At 57.7% G+C, this 20,900-nt stretch overlaps 1 protein-coding gene across 2 annotated transcripts; it reads left to right on the forward strand.

Annotated features, from left to right (window-relative positions):
• The first annotated feature begins 1,481 nt into the window (after nt 1-1,481).
• TRIT1 (tRNA isopentenyltransferase 1) lies at nt 1,482-17,396 on the forward strand. Of its 2 annotated transcripts, none has more exons than XM_039381284.1 (11): nt 1,482-1,804; nt 7,406-7,546; nt 7,945-8,043; nt 8,373-8,521; nt 9,373-9,515; nt 9,786-9,897; nt 10,004-10,116; nt 11,087-11,164; nt 12,618-12,727; nt 13,055-13,172; nt 14,291-14,318. In XM_039381284.1, exons 1-11 carry the CDS (start codon nt 1,649-1,651, stop codon nt 14,302-14,304), a joined length of 1,233 nt encoding a protein of 410 aa, XP_039237218.1. In that variant the 5' UTR covers nt 1,482-1,648; the 3' UTR covers nt 14,305-14,318. The 2 variants fall into 2 exon arrangements, with proteins under 2 accessions (XP_039237218.1, XP_027596126.1); XM_027740325.2 differs by lacking the exon at nt 14,291-14,318 and adding an exon at nt 16,077-17,396 and having other exon boundaries at nt 1,487-1,804.
• The last annotated feature ends 3,504 nt before the right edge of the window (nt 17,397-20,900 follow it).

Genomic DNA, 20,900 nt, shown 5'->3' on the forward strand with positions numbered 1-20,900 from the left:
CTCTCGTGACCCACAGCTTAACCAGGGAGCAGGGTGACCTAAATCTGACACCTCGCCCATGCGCAGGAAACAAAGCCCAGATGTACCAGCCCCTCAAACGGTTATTTTTGTTGTGTGTACACTCACACTTGCAGCCTGGCGTCTTTTTTCAGCTCAAGGTGACCCTCCCGAGAAGCTTTTTAGTAAGTTGGGCTTTTTGATTTCGTGCTGAAGGCACATCAGAGGTTTGAAACATTAATTATCTTTGTTGGAAGTGATGAGCAAATCCACGGTCTGAGCTGAGACTGTTACCAGTGGGAAATGTAGTTGGTCAGGGGTGAAATAAGGAACAGCTCCAGTTTTGCATGTACCTTTGAGTTCTCCTGCTTAAAGCTGCATACACAAGTACACATCTACCTGAAACTTCCCTGGTTACTGGTGCATGTGTCTCCTCTCGTATCACCAGTCAGGATGAGGAAAGGAGACTGACGGTGTTGTGAAGTGAACAAAATAAACACACAGGGCTTTCCCCCTTGCTTGTTCAGCACTGCAGTTTGTGAGTGTCAGCTGTAATCACCACAGTTCGGCGTTTCCGGGCCTGAATTAGTTATTTTTTATCACACACTGCCCTGCTCACACCCCGCTCCTTGCTGTACCCCCCAAACCACCTCTGCTCGCCCATCACATCAGCACCGGCCCGGGGGTGTCGTGGGCACGATGCCGCCTTCACGCCTGGGCTGGCAAATTTTTAGGACAGTTTCCCGAGGCGCCGATAATCCCTTCCCTGCCGAGGGGGGCCGGCTGCCCGCACCCCCCCTCCCTCCCCGGCCCGCAGCCTCCCTCTCGCTGTTGCCATGGCGAGGGATGTGTGTTGCCGGGGAAAGCGGCACCAAGGAGGTGCCATGGCAACCACCTCCCCATTTCCCTGCCCTCTGTTGCCACGGAGACAGCCGCCCGCTCCCCATCCCCTCCAGTTGCTGTGGCGATGGGGAGGACGAGCCTCCGCGGAGCCTGCAGTTGCCATGGCAATGTGCTCTTCTCCCTCGCCATGGCAACAGCCCCGCATCATCCTACTCTGCCCCGTTGCTATGGCAACAGCCCCCGCTCCTCATCCTCCCGCACCGTTGCCGCGGCAACAGCATCCCTTCCACCCCGTTATACTCCCTGTAAAAAAAAGGGACCGCGGGGCTGAGCCCCACGCGTGGACACGGGTGTGAGGGGCCCAGAGGGATTTTGGGGGGGGGAAGAGGGGAGCAAAGGCCCCCAAAAGGAGGCAGGGGCGTGGGGATGGGTTTGGCGACCCGGAATGCGGGAAGGGGAACCGGGCTGGCTCTGGGGACCCGGGACTCGGGGAGGGACCCAGGGGTACGGGGAGAGACCGGGGGACACGAGGAAGGACCGGGCTGGGTCTGAGGACCCGGGGCGAGACCGGGGGACACGGGGAAGGACCGGGCTGGCACTGGGGAGCCGGGACACGTGGAGGGCCCCGGGGTCGGGGGGGGGGCTCGGGAGACGTGGAGGGCCCCGGGGGCACCGGGAGGGACCGCGCTGGGCTCCGGAACGCCGGCGGGCAGGGGAACACGGTGCTCGGGGCCCGGCCCGGACCCTCCCCGCGGGCGGCCCCGGCCCCGGCCCGCCCCCGTCCCGCCCGCCCGTCACCGGCCGGGCCATGGCGGCGGCGGCCGCGCTGTGCCTGGGCCGGGCCCCGCGGCCGCCGCGGCCGCTCGTGGTGATCCTGGGAGCCACCGGCACCGGGAAGTCGGCGCTGGCGCTGCAGCTCGGGCTGCGCCTCGGCGGGGAGATCGTCAGCGCCGACTCCATGCAGGTACGGCCGGGAGCGGGCACCGGGCACCGGGCAGGCCGCGGCCGGGCCCCGGGCCGGGCCCGCGGCGCTGGGAGGCGGCCTGGGCTGCACCGGGGAGGGCCCGGGCGGGGCTCGGAGGGGCGGCAGGGCCCGGGCGGGGCTCGGAGGGGCTCAGCCCCGGGGGGCTGCGGGCTGGTGCCCCCCCGGGAGCCCCCGGGCCCTGTGTCGGGGTCCCTGCCGGGGAGAGCACGGGGAACGGATCCTGCTCGCTGGGAGCGCTCCCGGTGCCCCGTCCCGGTGCCCCTGTCCCAGCCCCAGTGACCCTGTCCCGGTGCCCCTGCCCTGGTGACCCACTCCAGGTCCCGGTGACCCTGTTCTGGTGACCCTGTCCTGGTGACCCTGTCCAGTCCCGGTGCCCCTGTCCGGACATGGTGCCCGTGTCCTGTCCCAGCCCTGGTAGCCTTGTCCCAGTGCTCCTGTCCCAGCCCCAGTGTCCTGGTGTCCCTGTCCTGATGCCCCTCTCCCAGTCCCAGTGTCCCAGTCCCAGTGCCCCTGTCCTGATGTCCCTGTCCCAGCCCTGGTGCCCCTGTTCCGGTGGGTAGTTGTTCAGTGTGAGCAGTGTCACCATCTCCTCTCCTGCAGTCAGGGGACGGTGCCCTGTGGGTTTGTGGGCTCTGAACACGGTGGCAACAACCGAAACTGCAGGGCTGGGAGTATACAGCCCTCCCATCCCAAATAAAGTCCTTTTGAAAGGAAACCAAAACAAAGGAGTGTTAATTTTAGCCCACCCAAAGCTACGTGGAGGTGTAAGGGGTTAACTGAGGGAGGCAGCAGCTGGAGTTACTTAGTAATGAGTGACACCCAGGGTGATATCCTCCTCACTAGCAAAGGGACACCAAGAGATATGGGAAAGGGTATTAAAAATTATATTTGCTACTTGCCAGTGACAAGTGGTGTTGTCTCATTGCAAACAGCAGCATGGAATAAATATATCAGTTGTTTACTTGGGTTCAGTCAACACTGAGGAGCCATACCTCATTTTTTGGTCCTAATGGTGGGTGTTCAGCTGCAGGAGCTTTGTCACAATGTACATTTCGGCCACCACAAGAATAACAATTTTGTTATTGTTTAACAAAATGTTTTCCTAATCCACACTTTCATTGTCTTCTTCCTGTAGTACCTGAACTTTCCACCAAGTTTAATGTTAAATGTATTTATTATGCTTTCTGAAAAGGTGTTTTCTGCCACCACCACCCTTTGTGCTGCTCAGGGACACACGCCTGCTGTGCTGTGCCCACCTCCTGGTTTCCTGCCCCAGCCTGCCACTGCTGCTCACTGTTTGTGTCCTAGAGAGCTAAACTTAAAAACTCCCTCTCCTGATTTTGGAGCAAGCAATCAGAAAGTAATTTCATGGAATGTTTTCCTTAAACTCTTGGGGAAGAAGCGTTTGAAGTCTGAGCTGAAGTGACAAAATCCTGCAGGGGCAAAACATTTGTGCAAAGCGCGCGGAAGCTTTGTCCAGCTTTAATAGCAGGGAAGTGGCTGTTGGCTTGAATGATCCTGTGAACACAAGGCTGCTGCTGCACCCCGAGCTCTGCAGACGTGGTTGGGGCTGCCTGGCACGCTGTGAATTCCCGCCGCACGCTGGTGGATGTTTTGGAGCGTGTATTTTGTGCTCTGGTTGTTTCAGGTCCCACTATGGGAATGCGGGCGCTGGGAGGACTCTGCTGCAGGCGCCCAATGGCATCCGGGCTCCAGTGGCTCTTGTCCTCCTTTCCTTTTAATCTCATTCTAGCGTGACTGTGGAGCCAGAGCCGAGCAGCTCCGCTGTTTTATCCCGTAATGCACCGTGCTGCCGGCGCGGCCCCGAGGGGCGGCGAGGAGGGGGAGCCCGGCAGCCCCAAGGCACGGCCCCGAGGGGCTGCGCCTCCCCCACCACGCTCCACTGACCCCCCGTGCCCCCCCAGCCGGGGCTGCTTTCTTGCTGGCTTTGTTCCCGTGGAATATTGTCTCCCCCCGCGGCGTATCCCTCCCTCTGCCACGCAGAGCTGGCTCTGGTGTCCCTGTGGAAGAGTTGCCGGGTTTTAAAAACCCCATTGCTCATTCTGGACTGACAGCTGCCAGCGACCGTGTCGCCCTCAGCCCCTGCTGTCCATTCATCCCTGGGCTCCGTGGAGCTCTGACAAATGCTGGCAGTGTTTTGGGCAGCTGCTGGAGCTGGAGCCAGGCTCGGGAAGGGGCCAGGGAGCCCCAAGCCCACCTGTTCCACACACAGGCACCACTCCATCTATCTCCAGGGTGTTTTCGTCATGGCTGTGAGTTGCTGTGGTCAAATTACAGACTTAGCTGCTGCCTGCTTGCAGCTCAGGAGCTCTGGTTAATCTGCTGGCCTCTTAATCTTTCTTTTTGTCCTTTCTGTTGCTGTTTGTCATCCCAGTGAGTTTTGTTGATGAGTAAGTAATTCCTTGGAAAGCCAGGCAGGGTGAAGCCAGTCCTATTTCTTCATTCCTGGCAGAGTAATGAACATGCAGCAATCCCAATTGCTTACAATCCCACTGTCCCTTCTGGATTTCACCCTTGGAAGTGGTGATGCAGTCCTTCTCCAGAGATTGCTCTAGTGCACTGGGTACATTTATTAGTTAGTGTTTCAAGTCATGACATTTTAAGAGCCTTTTCTGACATCACTCTCCTGGCAGGGGTCAGAGTGGGGAGTGAATTGTGTTCTCCTTGCACCTTTGCTTGGTTTGGGTCCTCCATGCCCGTCTCCAGCTGGGAGATCCCTTGGCCCCCGTGAAGTGTTGATGTTTTTCCTGGCTGTAGGTGGTTTGAATGTGTCTGGGGCCAGTCATATCACCTTATATACTGTGGTATAGAAGTACCAGAGGGTACCTTTCCCCCGCGAGCGCCGATGGTGACAGAGGGGCAGAGTTTGGGATTGTGGGTGAAACTGGTGGCAGAGCGAGGCTTTGGGAGAGCCTGCCCTTCCCAGGCTGTGGATCCTCGAGGCACCACGTCCTGGGGATCTCTGGTGTTTGTGTCTCCTGCCTCAGTGTCCCCATCCTTTCCAAGGGGACGGCGCTGCCCTTCCAGCCCGGAGCCGCGGGGCCGCCTGTGCGGGGGCTCGGCGCAGAGGTGGGAGGACGCCGTCAAGGCTAAGCATCTTTAGTCCTGGCTTGTGTTCCGTGTCTCGGAGGCCGGCTGCTCCAGGCTGCTGCTAATCTGTTTTGGGGCCTTAGAAAGCAACAAAGGCTTATCTGAGCCACTGGCTGAAAATAGAAATGAGTGTCAGGAGGACGTCTTGGTGCGAGGCCCTGCCGACAGCCAGCTGGTGGAAACCTTCTCCGGGCTTTGCTGGGTGTGTGTAAAAGGCTGCCTTTGTTTCCTCCCAGCCCACACACTGACACCGCATTCCTCCTCTAGTTGCCAGATACTCCAGGAGCCTCTCGGGTGTTTAATCTCCAGGAGAACCTGGGGATTGCAACCTGAACTGTGTATCCTGGATCTGCCCGTGCAGGGCACTGGGAGCTCCTGCCTGACTCCGAGCCTCCCATCAGCCCGCTGTATTCACTGTGATTGCAGGCAGACAGTGGGAATTGGAGGAGCTGAAGGGCTGGAAATGGGGAGAGCAGGCACTGAGCCAAAGCTCACCGAATTCAAAGGCTTTTGGTGCCGACTGGAGCCCTGTGTTGAATGGAGCTGCTGAGCCCAGGGATCAATAGGCTGCCTGCAGCCACGGGGCATGTTGGCAGAGCTGCCTGTGGGCCTCTCCTGCCTGCTCACCATCCCCTGAGGCAGCTGGGTTTCTGCAGGGCAGAAGGGAAGAGCATTTGGTTGCCCTCCCTCTGCCCTGCCCCGGGGAGAGCCTTTCGGGACAGGAGCAGGAACCGGCCCTCGCCCTCCCAGCAGCAAGTGCCAGAGTTAGGCAAGACAGGAGCAGTGCTGGTTCAGCCACCCCAGTAGCTCACATGACTGCTCCAGGCAGGGATTGGGCTTTCCTGCTCCACTAACCTTGGATTGTCCCTGGCTGCCACTCCATGCCTGGTGCCCATGGGTCACCTCTGTGCCACCTTGTCCTTCTGCCTGGGACCAGGGGAGCAGTGGGTGGAGGTCATGCTGCAGCCGGAGGCTTGGCAGCTTCTCAGAGGGTATTAAGGGGAAATTTATTTCTTAAAGTCTGGCTCTCTGGCTGGGGTGGTTTCTGGTTGATGGAGGAGGAAATGAGTACAGCTATTTCCAGTCCTTTTTCCCATTATCAGAGTTTATCCCAAGCTGAGAGACTTCTCTAAGCAGGAAGGTGCTGAGAACAAAACACGTCCTTCCAAAGTACCTCCTTTATCGTGCAGAGCTGGGCTGGGCTGAGAGGCTTTGTGTGCCCCACTGCCAGCACCCTTGGGATGCAGGTTCCCACTCTGATCCCTGTTTATCTGCAGCTCTGCGGAACCTTGCAGCACCCACTGACAGGTGTGCTCGGGACAGTGCTGGGGCACAGGACACCCCGTGCTGAGGAGGGCTGTGTTTGCATGCCATGGGAAGCAGGGTGAGGGGCCGTCCTCCCTTCTCCTGGGTGGAATCTGCTCTCATCAGGAAGGGCTCTGCTGAGCTGTGGGGATGGGACTCCAGCCCGAGGCATCTCCAGTCCTTGCACCGCCTGGATCTGTGGGCTGGGCTGTGGCTGGTGCTTTATGCAGCCTGGAGGGTGGATTTGGTGCATCTGCTGGGATCCAGGTTGTCTTGGCTCTTTGCCAGGAATGTTCCTGAGGGGTTGGTTTGGGTTGCTTTTCTCCCTGCGCTGCTCTCACTGAGGGCCGGCATGTCTCAGCAGTGCTCTCCCAGGTTATGTATCCCAAACTTGAGACTGAAGACACGTCAAATGCTGCTGGTTGTGTTCACCAGTGTCTCCTGGCACCTTGGCCAGGACAGTGCCACTTTTTCCTAGGGTCACTGACTTGCACTGATGTGTAGCTTGCTCTGTATCCAAGTGTCTCAAGGGAGAACAGGCAGCATGTCAGGCTTTTAAGGTGTGCCTGAGCTCAGACTGTGTGTGTTTAGGAGGCTCCATGGAGTTCCATGTTGCATCCAGAGATCTTTGTGTGTTACAGGAAGCAGTGATCCTTGTCCTCACATGAGACTCCGTGCTGTGCTGGAAATGGGTGTCTGGAGAGAGGTACCTCTGAGCTTTTAGCTGCAAACAGCAGCAGATGAGGAGGTGGCAGCTTGGAGGTAGCTGCCCTTGTTTCAGAGCTCTGTGCTGGGCTGGTGGCATTGACTGGGCTCTGACTCTGCTCTCTGATTGTTCAATCAGCCTTTCCATCCCTAATTACAGGGTTATATCAAACCAGGAAAGCAGTCACGTGTGGTTGGACTCAACGGTTCATCTCCCATGGGCAGGAACAAACACCAAAGAGATGCAGTTTGGCCCTGGCAAGAGCAGGAGTTGGCAAGATTCCTGCTGCCCTGCCTGAATAGGGCACGTGCCCCTGCCTGTGCTGCCTGCTCCAGAGACCAGCAAGGGGCTTTGAGGGGTGACTGGGACAGGCAGGGGCTGTAGGGGGGGGAAGGAGCAGTGGTTGGTGCAGGTTTCATGGGACACAGAGGTGAAGGACGGGCTCTTCTCTTCCCCAGGTGTACAAGGGCTTGGACATCATCACCAACAAGGTTTCTCCTCAGGAGCAGCGTCTGTGCAGGCACCACATGATCAGCTTTGTGGATCCCCTTGTCTCCAACTACACAGTGGTGGATTTCAGGGACAAAGCCATGGCTCTGATATCCTTTCACACTGCAGCCTGCCTGGCCAAGCAAATATGGGCTAGACCTGCCACAGAGATCAGTGTCTGGGCTCTCATATCCCAACTAACTCTGTTTTTTCAGAGGATATTGCTGGTGGGGGGGGGTTGGGGCTTCTATTACTCAGCTAATACTCAGGGCAGCCCAGGAAAGATCTCTGCTGCTCTGCAACAGCTGAGCTGGGCATTGCCCTCCCTGGCAGTCCCTGGGTGTCCGAGTTTTTGGTGGTGGCTGGCAGAGGTAACAGAGAGATGAGGGACACCTTTAACCCTGTCCTGCAGCCTCACTGGCCCCGTGGGGCTGGGAGAGTGGGCCCCAAGGTGCTGCTCCCCCCAGCCCTGCCTTGCATCTGTGCTTAGCCTCCCTGACTATGGCACATTGAAGATATCTTTGCCCGAGACAAGATCCCGATTGTTGTGGGAGGAACCAACTACTACATCGAGTCCCTGCTCTGGAAGGTCCTTATCAACACCAAGGTACCGTGGGGGCTGTGAATCCCTCTGGGAAGGGGTTAGAGACCCTGAGATTAGCTCTGTTGGTTAGAGCATGGTGCTAAACGTGCCAAGACTGTGGGTTCACTTAAGAGTTGGACTTATTGATCCTCTTGGGTCCCTTCCAACTTAGAATACTCTGTTATTCTGTGAACCCCACGTTCAAGGCAGGCTCGGTGCTGCCCCTGCTAGAGTGGGGCAAGGAGAACCCAAAGCCCCTTGTTCACCCCGTGGGTCTGGAGGATCTTTTTTACTTCCTCTGGCCTTGCACAGGGATGAGCGGTTTGATTCAGGGCTGCCTTTGTGCCCCACAGGAGAAGACCAGCAGTGCCCCTGGGCCGGCCAGCGACAGGAAGGTGGAGCTGGAGCAGCTGGACAGCGCTGAGCTGCACCGCCGCCTGAGCCGGGTGGACCCCGAGATGGCGGCCAAGCTGCACCCCCACGACAAGCGCAAAGTGGCCCGGTGAGCTTGGCATGCCCGGGGCAGGAGGTGCCAGGGCCCAGCACCCCTTCCCCAGGGCCTCGTGTGCCTGGGAAGGCGGCTCTCCCACCCCGGGCTCTGCTCCTGGCCTCGCAGCGGGACCTTGGAGCACTGGGGTTGGGGAGCTCTCTGGGCTCTGAGACCTCTGGCCACACAGACCCCTGCCTGAGCTGCCTTTGGGGTCCAGGGCAGCGCCTCACCCCTGGGCTGTGCACACCGGGGCTGCTCCCGCTGCCCTGCCCCAGCAGCAGGGTTTATCTGGAGCTATTTAAAGACAAGCTGCTGTGCTGGCTGAGTAACATAGCTGAGCTCTGTGGGAACAGCACGGCAGCAAGACCAGGCTTGCTGCTTTGGCGGGCCCATCCCAGCCGAGCCCTGGCCCGGGGGGGAGCAGAACACCACCCACCCCATTCGCACGGTGCAGGGGACAGAGGGTTGGGCACCCAGCACAGCTTCCTGCACCTCCCTGGCTGGGCTGGGCTGAGCTGGTGGTAAAGCTCTGCAGCAGCATCGGCAGCGCTGGCCCCTTCCCTGCAGCCCTGCCTGGCTGGAAAGGGCAGGGCTGGAGCCAGGTCCCTGTCCCCTGCAGGGCTTGTCCCAGTGCCAGGCAGGAGTGGGTGGCTGTGCTCTGGGCTCCTTGGGTGCCCCCAGGACCTGGGTGTGCACAGATGCCGGGCACGGGAGAGGGATGAAACCTGCCCTCCCCCCACATGAGAGGGTTGGATCCCAGCAAGTGTCTGCGGTTCCCTTTGCTGGAGCCCCCGGGGCTGCTGGGGAAATGGGAAAAGCTCATTCTCACCGAGCCTCTGAGCTCTGTCTGTCTCTGCTTACAGGAGCCTCCAAGTGTTTGAAGAGACAGGGATCCCCCACAGTGAAATCTTGCACCAGCAGCAGGAGGAGGAAGGTGGGGGGCCCTTAGGTGGGCCCCTGAAATACCCACATTCCTGCATCCTGTGGCTCCATGCAGACCAGGCAGGTGAGAGTGGGCTCCTGGCTGGCTAAGGTGGTGCAGGGTTAGGGCTGACTCCCTGCTTCTGCCCCAGCCTCCTCCCTGGAGAAGGCAGCAATTCCTTTGGCGCCAGTGGGTGTGACAGAAAGCTCATTCCCCTCACCTGCTGGGCCCTGCCTTGCTCGGGTGGGGCGGGAGGTTGGCAGTGCCGAATCACGTCCTGGCACACTGTCCAGCCCTGGGCCTCCCGAGGGCAGGGCTCCAGGGGCTGAGCGTGCCCTGCTGTCCTGCCCCCAGCTCTGGATGCCCGTCTGGAGAAGCGGGTGGATGACATGCTGGCTGCAGGGCTGCTGGAGGAGCTGCGGGACTTCCACCGCCGCTACAACCGCCAGAAGGTGGCCGAGAACCGGTGGGTGAGGAGGCAGCTCCTCTCTGCTCCCACTCCCCAGCTTCCTTTGGGAAGGGCTGGGACAAGGGGATGGCTGTGACTCTCGCCCCCTTGTCTTGTTCTCCAGGCAGGATTACCAGCATGGCATCTTCCAGTCCATTGGCTTCAAGGAGTTCCACGAGTACCTCGTCAGTGAAGGGAATTGCTCACCTGAGACCAGTGCCCTGCTGCTGCAGAAAGGTGGGAGGAGCACCCTGTGTGCCCCACGTCCCTCAGCCCCACACAGCTCCAGGTGACGCCACAAGATGGTCTGGACCAAGGTCAGACCTCGGGGCAGGTCTTTTTAGGGCTGACCTGCACCTTTCTCTCTGCATTTCCCACTTCTGCCAGCTCAAGAGAGCAGGGACTCATTTTCCAGGGCTTGGAGAGCATCTCTGAGCATACCCAGAGCAACTCCTCCCTTCCCCCAGGCCTCGTTGCAGGATGTACAGGGCACAGCATGACGTGGGATCTGGGGCTGGTCTACTTGGGTGATGGGATCCCAGCTGGGCTGTGAATGCTGTGCAGAACAGGGGTAGAAAGGAGGACTGAAGCAGAACTCAAGGAGATGTGGAGATGGAGGCTGAAGAAACCACAGAAATGATAAAAGGCTTGAAAACAAGTCTGGTGCAGAAGGGGCTTGTTTTGTCTGCTCAGGAGACAATTAGGAGGGATATGATAAGCCTGGTATGAAATATTGACTGGTGGTACAGTGGTAAATCATCCTCTGGGCCCACTGTGGGTGGGACAAGCAGTCCTGGGCTCCATTTGTGCAGAGAATCGTTCAATTAGGCATTATGAGAGCAGTGCAGCCCTTGATTGTCCTACCTGCTAAAAGCTTCAGAATGGAGGGTTTGGGCTCTTTCCACCCACTGTTCATTCAGGGGTATTTGGGACATCTTATCCAGCCTTTCCATGCTGCCACTGCCCCTACACTGTCTGTCAGGGCTTGACCTCTTTGCTGTGATGACCCTTCTCAGTGCTGACTCAAGCCCCCCCAGACTGACAGTAGAAATAATTCTTGTGGTGCCACCCAGCACAAACATCTGTCTTGTGTGATTCCCCCCCTGGAGCCAACAGCCTCTTCTCACTGCTTTGAGCTCAGTTTGCAGCATTGCCCTGACCTTTGGGGTTTTTTTTTTTTCTCTTCTTTAATCCCCCTGTTTCAAAGGGATCCAGGCCCTGAAGCAGGTGACCAAGAAATACGCCCGGAGGCAGAACAAATGGGTGCGAAACCGCTTCCTGAAACGTGAGTCCTCTGTTCCCATCCCTGTTCTTGCACCTCTCCTCATCCCTCCTCAGTGCATCCCCCACTCCAGCTGGAGAGGGGAGAGTGGTGCTTTGGGGCAGTCTGTGTCCATGTGTGCCCTGAGCACAGCCTCTCATCCCAGACACTCAGAAGCCACCTCCTCCTCACTCTACCCTGTACCCCATCCCCTCCCCACAGCAGCGCCATCAGGATGGATAAAATCCCAACAGGACACAGTAAGCCCTGTGCCAGGCTCTGGTGGATGATGATGATGGCCACAGCATCCCTGCAGATTATCCCACCAGCAGCTCCTGAGGGGCTCAGGGAGGGGGTCCCCACGCACCCACACATGCTCCTGGCTCTGCAGGGAGAAAAGCCCATTTGACAGCTGCCCTCCAGATTAGGAGCAGGAGCCCTGTGGCTGCTCTTAGCCTGAGCTGTGCTCTCTGTGGTGGCAGGGAGCCAGCAGGACTTCCCCGTCCCAGCCCCAGCCTTGGAGCAGGGCCAGCAGCAGCAGCTGGGAGCCGGGCACTTGTTGAAAGGTGCTCGGTAGGGGCAAAACAACAATAAAATAAACAATAATAATAATAATAATAATAAAGGCAGGGAGAAACTCAAGTCAGAAAAAAGATGGACTTTGAACGGGGCTCAAGAGCTCTCCCGGAGCCATGTGCTGGGTGGCTGTGGCTCACCTTTCTGGTGGCAGGTGTGCTTCAGATGGGCCCTGTCAGGGACTGTTTGTGGGTACAGCAATAAAACCAGCACCTGCTGGGGACTGGCAGGCGGCACCTTTTGATGGCTTTGTCCAGGCAGGGACAACCATGTGCCCGTGGGCAGGTGAGTTGTGGAGGGCAGGTGAGCCACAGAGAGCAGCCACGTTGCCCCAGGGAGCTGGCACTCTCTCAAAGCAGCTCTCTCACCCAGGCTGGGCTGCAGCAAGTGCCCCGTGCCCTGGCATCAGTCCCAGGGTGGCTGTGAACCTGTCCCTTGTCAGGTTGAGGCACTGGTAAAGTATCTCCTGCCGTGACCTGGGAGCACCAGCCCCTGCACAATCAATTACGGCTCTGAGGCTCCACGTCTGCATCTTCTTGTAAGCTTGGTGTGATGGCTTTGTGCCTGGATCCAGCTTTTTCATCTTCCTCAGCCTCCTGTGGGCCATGGCTGGGGTGGGGTGGTTGTTCTCGTGACGAGCTGTTGGCATGCTCAGGTTCTGCAGTGCTCTCCTGAAGGCAGCCAGCCGTGGAGAGGCTTCCTTGAGTTCCAGGGTGTTCCTGCTGCTTGCAGGGGCGATGCCCCCGTAATTTTGGCTCTGGAGAACCTGGTGCTGTTTGCTTCTGAATGCTGAACAACAGCTAGATAGGAAAGAGCAGAGCAGATCTCTTCTTCTCCCCGTGGGTGTGGGGCGGGATGCTGGGGGGGTCTGGTGGTGACCTGCCTTTCCGTGTCTCTGTAGGTCCTGGGCCCAACGTGCCACCAGTGTATGGCTTGGAGGTGTCTGATCTCCAGCGGTGGGAGGAGGATGTGCTGAAACCTGCTCTGGAGATTGTGGAGAGCTTCATCCAGGTACTGGATAACTGGAGTGAATACATGAGCAGTGGCAGTCTCAGCAGTCTCCAGGCCCCATGACTTGGCACACAGTCTCTCCCTTGAGCAGGGCTGGCTGCTTACATGTCCAGCCTTGGGCTTTCCTTGCAGTAGTAGAAGTTTGTTGTCTAAGCTGAAAATTTCTCCTAATGCCCAGTGTTCCACTTGATAAAACTGCAGTGTTTGTCCTGCCCACCTTAGTGCCTGGGTTTGGCGAGCCCACATCCCAAACTCATCTACCAAAGTGAACACAGAGGGGCAAATTCTCACGCCAGAAACCAATTTGAGACATTATTTAATCTGCAGGGACGGGAGCCCCCGGCAGAGCCCCTGAAGATGGAGCACGATGTGACCGAGAACAAGCGGAGCCACCGCGTGTGTGAGCTCTGTGACAGACTCATCATCGGGGACAGGGAGTGGGCAGGTAGGATTCCAGCAGGGGGACAGGAGGGACCTGGGAGGGGACACAGCGAGTGTGGTTATGTGGAGGGAGGGATGGAGCAGCTTCCCTGGCTGTCTCTGTGTGGCCGGATGACCCTCGGCACATGATCTTGGGCTTTCAAGGATTGTTTACAGCCCGTGGATGAAAGCAGCCATTTGCAAGCCCAGAGGGGGTGCAGGAGCTGTGCCACAGCAACCATCTGTCGGGCTTCCCCCCTTCCACGGGCTTCCCCCCTTCCCCAGCACCCAGTAAACACAGGGAGTGTCATGCCAGGGATCTGGATGTAGCATCTGACTGTGTTTAGTCAGGGCTGCTGGTCCTTTACAAGACTTTGGATGCTTCCTCAAAAAGCACAGAACAAATCTGTTTCTTCTAAAATTCTACTGTATAAATGAAAGTATCTTAATGTTTTAATAGCTCTCTTTTGCTCCAGTATATCCTATTTGTATGGGGTTCTTTTTTTTTTTTTTTTAAAAAGTATAGTAATAGAAAGGGATTTTCTATTTTCAATAGACTTACTTTAAAAGAGCTCAGCTGGAATCAGATTAAGTCAGTGAATTTATCTGTGCTGGGAGGCTCATGCTGAGAGCCAGAAACAAAAAGTAGTGGAGAAACTGGCTGCAGAAATGAAACTGGTAAATCTCCATGTGTTGCCCAAATGCAGGATGTGCAGGGTCGTGGTTTAACCCCAGCTGCATCCGAGCCTTGCACAGTGGCTGGTTTTGGCTGGGACAGCTGATCCCAACTGGCCCACTGCCCACCAGTGGGATGGGAGAGAGAACTGGAAGGGTAAAAGTGAGGAAAACTTGTGGGTTGAGTTAAACACGGTTTAATAGAGAAAGCAAAGCAAAACAAGGAATTAATTCCCTGCTTCCCGTGGTTGGGCAGGTGCTCAGCCATCCCCAGTAAAGTCAGGCTCCATCACATCTAATGGTGACTTGGGAAGACAAACTCCATCCCTCCCAGTATCCCCCCCTTCCTCTTTCTTCTCCCCCAGTTTTATATACTGAGCATGAGCCTTATGGTCTGGGATATCCCTGGGGTCAGCTGGGATCAGCTGTCCCAGCTGTGTCCCCTCCAAACTCCTTGTGCACCCCCAGCCGTGGTGGCCTGAGGAGCAGAAAAGGCCTTGACGCCGTTCAAGAGCTGCTCAGCAACAACAAAACATCCCTGAATTATCCACCCTGTGTTCAGCACAAACCCAAACAGAGCCCCAGACTGGCCACTGTGAAGGAAACCAACTCTGCCCCAGCCAAAACCAACACGCAGACACAAGGTAAAGATAAATTTCCCGGGCTGTAGATCTTCAGATTTGAACGAGTCGCTTATTCCGACTGAGCTGGGGAAGTGCTGGAAGCAAAGATGGAAGCTCATTGTAATGAGATCAGTTTGTGAGTGCAGTTGTTATTTTAGCCAGTCTCAGCTTGGAGGTGCTTTGAAGGAGCTCTGCCTGCCCCAGAACTAGAGCACTCTCAGAGCTTTCAGGGACCCTGTCACCCCTCCAGGTCCAGCAAGTTCTGTGACCGAGTGGGAGCTCCTCAAACACCACAGCTGCAGCTACACGTCCTTAGGGATGTCATCTCAGATTCCAATCAATTGTGACAGTACCTCCCTCAACCAAGACCAGCTGTTGTTCTCTGCATCCAGCTGAACTGGGCTCAAATCCCCCAGATGGTGGGAGAAAAATGGCCCAAAACCTGGGTGTTACTTGTGCCTGCAAAATGGAAAAGGAAGGTGAAAACAGTGGTGGGAACTGAGTGGATCTGCAATCTGGTCTGTTTTCTTAAGTCAAGTTGCAGATAGTTCTGGGAACTGCTCCCAGTACCCTGCTGGCTCTGGAAGATTTTAAAATTTTATGTAATTATACAATTTGTGTGGACTTAAAGAGCTCGACTCCCCAGATAGCAGCAGCAATCAGCCCTTCTTCAGCCACTGCAGCTTTGGTGTTGCTTGTGACAAATTGCAAGAGGTGAGACTTTACTTCAAGCTGAGGGTGACCCTCCAGCATTGTGATAAAGCAGCAGCTTTGCATGTAATTTCATCCTTTGGCAGAAAAAGGATGACTGGAAAACACCTGAGGGCCTTAATTCAGCGAGCAAATACCCTTGTTTAATTAAGGCCCTGCTTGAAAAGTTTGTGCTTTAATTGCTGCTCTGATCTCTTTGGAAACAGCAGAACCGCCCTGCTAAGGTGGTCAGACAAAGCACCTTCCCTGAGTTAAAAACACTGATAGAGGAGGTTTTGCTGTCCTTGAGGATGTGATTTCACACAGAAATGCAGCTCCTGCTGCCCCATTGTGTCCATACAAGCTGAATCCCTGGGGTTACCCCTGTGTTCCCCTCTGTCTCCTGCTGCAGTGCACTCCTGGCTGGGGCATTGCCCTGGGGTTATGCAGAAGTGTAGTTGTGCTCCAGGCTCCATCCCTGATTTCTCTGTAGATGCACAGGATATTCCCAGTGCTGTGGTGCAGGCATCCAGCCCTACAAATGATCCTGGCAGAGCTCCACGGGGAGTTGAGAGTTGCACAACCTCACCTGCAACCTGCAAAGTGCCGCCTCTTTGGAAACACTTTCCCTTCTCCCGCCCTCTTGGGAGAGGCTGGGAGCAGACTTGCTGGGAGAACTGAGTCATGACATGGACTCTTCTGCATGTACAGAACCAAGATTATTCCTTCTTCCAGTCCTTCCTGTGTTCAGGAGGAGGTTTGGGAGCATTGTCCCCCTCTGAGCCCTGATAGTTTGGCCTAGAAGTGTCCAGAGAAACAGCCAGGGCGGGGCTTGGGAGTTCACTTTTCTGCAGGAGTGAGTTGTGCAGGAGGGTGGGAAGGGAGGATCGAGTGTTTCCTCCTCCAAATTCCACAGATTAAACTGCTCTGTTTGCCTCCAGCTCACACAAGATCCAAATCCCACCTGCACCACCTGAAGAAGAGGAGGAAGCTGGAGGCAGCCGGCCGTGCCACAGGGACTGCCGGGGACAGTGGGGACACAGAGACCTCAGATGAGGATGGCAGCCTGCCTGTGCCACAGGCCTGGAAACCAGCTGGCAAAGAGGATCAGCCGTGCATCCACCTGCATGGCGAGGAAGCACCTTAGTCCTGGGCAGCCTCGAACCAACGAGCTGAGTCATTTTTTTGGGGATGAGGCAGGTGTGTGATGGCAAAGGCCGTCGGCTGCATTGGATCCTCTTCACGTGGCCTCATCCCACCGTGTCCCCAAGCTTCCCCAGCCCTGCCTGGAAAGGGCTGGGCCCCGGGGCAAGGCTGCTGGGAGCGTCCTCCCATGCAAAGTGTGAATTCCTGCCAGAGAGGCAGCGTTATCCTTGGAATGGTTGAGCTGATGCTGCTGGCATGTGGACGTGTGGATCCCAGAGACAAAAATACCCCCACTCCTCCAGCTTGGCCAGGAGTGCAGCTCCAGAACTGAGGGAGCTCTTGCTGCCTTTATTGTGGAGAGGATATTTTTTCTTGTTCTTTTATATGGAAATGAAGTTGCAGGATTATTGTGGGTTCACCTCCCTGTTAACAGGTGCGGTTTCCTTGCTCTCTGATTCCACCTGGCCCAGGTTCTCCGCTCTGGGCACAGGGCAGGAGGTCCAGGTCTGGTTCCTTCTTCCAGTAACCTTTTCCACAGCTTCTGAGGGAGCCGAGCAGATGTTCCCAGCATAGTGGGGGAAGGCTGATCCCTGAGCACACAGCAGGTGCAGAAGGAGCTGGCACCTGTTAAACAGGAACTTGGAAATGATCTCATCGAGTTTGCAACAGATGAGTCTGTCCTAGTTAAGGCTGAATTCCCGGGGGTTTTACACTGTGGTTTGGCAGTGGGAACCAGCCCTGCATTTGAATCTGAGCTGCTGAGCAGCAAATTCCTGGTGTTCCAGGCAGTTGGTGTCCCAGCATTGTTCCTGGAGGACGCGAGTGCCGTCTGTGCCGCTGCGCTCCCCGGCGTGCTGCTCTGGTGAAACCAGGACAGCCTTTTCCAGGGCATTTGGGATTCTCCTGGCAAATGAAATCGGGACAGTTCCTCCTGGGAGGATTTTGGGTTGGTAGAGCGCAAGTTTTTCCTTCAGCTGCTTGTGCCGTGTGGCAAGAGCCACCTCCCAGGGCTCATCCTGCGAGGGGAAGGGCTGCGTGGGTGGATCTGCCGGCGCAGGCTCTGGAGATTCCTGCTTTGGTGGGGATTAGATTAAACCTCCTTTTTGTGTTCCTCAGCACTGAGTTATTTCTGTCACGCTCTGGGGGGTGTGATGGAGTGTGGGGTGGCTTGGGAGCTTGTACCGAAGGGAATATGTGGGGAAGAGCTGGGAATTTGGCATTGGGCAGAGCTGGGCATCAGGTTTGGAATGCTGGGCACTGCATTTGTGTTGCTGGGTCTGTGCAGCACCAGCTGAGCCTCTTCTCCAGCCCAGACTTGTTTGCCATCCGTGCTGACTCAACCCATGGATATGGGCTCAGCCCAGGGCTGGAGCACAAGGCCATGGGGTCGTGGCATGGAATCGTGTTCTCCCAGCCTGGATGGACGGGATGTGAGCCCCACTCACCGCCGGTGTGCTGGGCATAGTTTTTGACAGACAGCACGGAGATGTTGAGTCATCTCCCCAGGCCAGGCCAGGATCAACGGGGCCGCACTGGGAATGAGGGGTGGGATTATCTACTCCGGCTCCTGAGTGCAGTCAGATGTCCATACTGTTAGAAATGGATTAAATATCCTTAATCGGTTTAATATGAACTTTGTTATCCCCACAGATACATGTTATTCCTCTTCCACAATAGCTGTAGTCTGCCTGTTCTCTTCAAGAGCCTGCTCAGGATGGGCTGTGCTGAGCCATGGCCGAGCAGGGGCTCCCAGGCCTTCCCAGGAGAACAGGGTCTGTCATACTTGTCCATGCTGTGACTGGGGTGGGAAGTGGAAGGAGGAAGCACACCCTGATCCTGCCGGCAGTGAGGAGCAGGTGAGTTTGCTTCCTTGGAGAGGTGGGGGCTGTCAATGGGGACACAGGGTTTTATTCAGGCATCCCTGCCATGGTTTGCTCTCCAAGGAGGGAGCCGGTGTCTGTTGTACCTCTGCTGTTTGAGGGTCTCCAGGCAGGGTCGCACAGTTCCTGGCACCAGCACCATCTCCTGCTCCTCCTGCTCTGGGCCCTGCAGAAGGGACAAACAATTTGGAATCACCCTCCAGTCCCAGCCAGGACTCGCTGAGAAAGTTGTTGTGGTCTCAGGTTTCAGGCTGCTGTCAGTGCCGGGAGGTTTGGGGATGGGAATGGCACTTCACTCCATCTGCCCTCCGCTAATCCCCAGACAAACGCGGCTCTTCCATCTGTGCAGCCGGAGCCGCCGAGCCCATCACACCAGCCACTTAATCTAAATGGCTTTGGCCAAAGATAAGGTCATTAATTACACTGGGATTAGAAAACAGTCCAGGCCCAGCGTGGCTTGGCTCGCCATCAATTAAAGTCCTCAGCGCCCTGGCCTGGCTGAGCATCGAGCGGAGAGCTCGAGCTGGAGGAGCTCTGTGTCCTTGCTGACAGGACACTGCCTGTCCTTGGAGGAGCCCCCTCACCTGGGCACTGGTATTTTGGCGCAGCACTGGGGTGGGCTCCTGTCCCTGGTCACTGGCAGGGCTGTGTGCGAGGCAGAGCTGCAGACGCAGGTCCAAGGAGCGTGGGCACCGTGGCAGCCAGTTCAGCACAAATCCTTGTGTCCAGCAGTGAGAGGTACGTGAGCAGCACCTCCCCATCTGCATCCCCATCGCTGGCTGCCTCCAGCCTCCACCAGCCCCTGCCAGGCCACCACACTGAGCTTGGCCCTGACTCACTGCCCACACGGGGGGCCAAGCCCCGATGCCCTCGCTCATGGCCACTGTCCACAGAGCTCAGAGCCCAAAGTCTGTCTGTGACTTCTGCTTCCTTCTGCTCCTCCACCTTTCGGTTCCCTTTTCTTACCAGACTTTGGGTATAAAATGCTCCGATCTGCTCATCCCACAGGAAGTGGCTCATCCATGCAATGCTGCCCTTTGCTGGGGCGGGATGTGCCACTTGCTCTGCCCTGCCAGGTGCCACGCTGGGGAACAGTCAGGGCTGGGACATGTCACAAGTTTGGCCTCATCCCCTCCCCTCACAAGCAAGAGGCACCATGAGGGAGGTGGGGGGACATTACGGGCTCTGTGCCAGCAGCCAACTGGCACTGGGGCACGGGGGCACAGCTGCCACCTCGGCCGGCACCGGTGACCAGCTGGTGTCTGTGCCCCTGTTCACTGGTGGGTTTAAAGCACCTGGCTGTCCCTTAACTCCCGTTGGAGGTCCCGACTGGTGACGCTGCCCTGGCTCTTCCCGCCCCAGTTCCCACACTGCAGGGACAGTCCTGCACCGGTGCCTCGGACGGGCTGGGGACCATCTGTGGGATGGTGTCACCTGGGGCCATCGGCTCCTGCAGACACACGGCAGCTGCAGCCACCGGACTGAGCCGTGTCCTGGGCTCGTCTTCGGTTCCCAGGTGGGATCGTCGTGTCGTGGAGCACCGGGGGGATTTAACGGAGACCTGGGTGGTGGGTGTGGTGGGAGGGAGCCCTCAGGGTCCATCTGGGCTGAGCAGGGCTGAGTGGCACCGCTGGCACCGCTGCTGTCACAGGGCTGGTGGGTGAAGGAAACTAAAGGGGAACCCGAGTCATGGCTGGGGCATGGAACTGCTGGGAAAGCTGGGAGCAGGGCAGGGCGTGGGGGATGCTGGGGCCCATCCGGTGCCTCGGCAGCGTTTCGGGTGGCTGCGGTGAAGCCGTGTGGCAAGAGCCTAAAAATAAATGGAGCTGTTGGCTGGGGTTGTGCAACAGTGTGTGCCCCATCCTGCGCCGCGCGGGACCGGGGTGGATTTGGCGGCAAAGCCCGGGAGTGCGCGGCGGGATCCTGGCATCGGGCCCAGGAAATGCTGGTATCCGAAGGGCTGGGGGCTGTGCCCCCTCTTTGTCCCATTCTTGTGGTGCTGCCCTGTGCCCGGGGGTGCCCGTGCAGGTTTAGGGACGTGTGGGCTGAGCTGGGCTGTGGGGGCAGGTGGTTAGGATTGGTGTCCACATCTTGGCACCCTGAGGAATTCAGTGGGGGAGTCCAGAGTTCAGGGGGCTGTGGGGACCCTGCCCACGTGCCCTCCAGCACGTGGTTGTCACCCATTGCCTAGATGGGGAAACTGAGGCATGGGAGTGCTGCCAGTGCTGTGACACCTTACAGGAGGCTCTGGGGTCCTGGTGGCACCTGTGGGGTGCCCATTGTCCCCTGGCAGTGGGGGGGCTGTGTGGGGCAGTGAGGGGGGGTCAGCAGTGCCCGGAGCAGCCTGTGTGCCAGGCGGGAAAGGCGGGAAAGGTGGCGGGAAGGAGACCACTGGCAGGACACCAAATCCCAGGGGACTTGGCCCTGTGCCCCGGGAGCGTGGCTGTGCTGAGGTGAGTCCTGGGGTGTCCCCATGGGGGGTGTCACAGCCCCCACCAAGGGCTGACCCGGGGTCCAGCACTGCAGGGGCCCCGTCGGGGTCTCCCCCAGCTCGGGGGGCTGCGGGTGGGGGTGTCAGGCCGAGTGGGACCCCCCACCATGTAGCTGGTGTGAGTGGGGCCAGCGTGGCCGCGTTGTCACGGTGTCACAGGGCCATCTGCCGGCAAAGGCACCGGCCCCGTGGCAGCCAGCCATGGCCTCCAGCAGCATCCCAGTCCTCCCAGTCTGCAGCTGCTGGGG

This window comes from Pipra filicauda, unplaced genomic scaffold (genome assembly GCF_003945595.2).
Source record: "Pipra filicauda isolate LSUMZ 115617 unplaced genomic scaffold, ASM394559v2 scaffold219_size1829416_pilon, whole genome shotgun sequence".
NCBI classification, from domain to species: domain Eukaryota; kingdom Metazoa; phylum Chordata; class Aves; order Passeriformes; family Pipridae; genus Pipra; species Pipra filicauda.

Bases quoted from the DNA above. Each gene is read 5' to 3' on its own strand.
- TRIT1 (XM_027740325.2), top strand. From the start codon at position 1,649: ATGGCGGCGGCGGCCGCGCTGTGCCTGGGCCGGGCCCCGCGGCCGCCG. The intron at 9,898-10,003 runs GTGGGTGAGGAG...CTTGTTCTCCAG, and splicing joins CAGAAGGTGGCCGAGAACCG to GCAGGATTACCAGCATGGCA. The intron at 12,728-13,054 runs GTACTGGATAAC...TTTAATCTGCAG, and splicing joins TTGTGGAGAGCTTCATCCAG to GGACGGGAGCCCCCGGCAGA.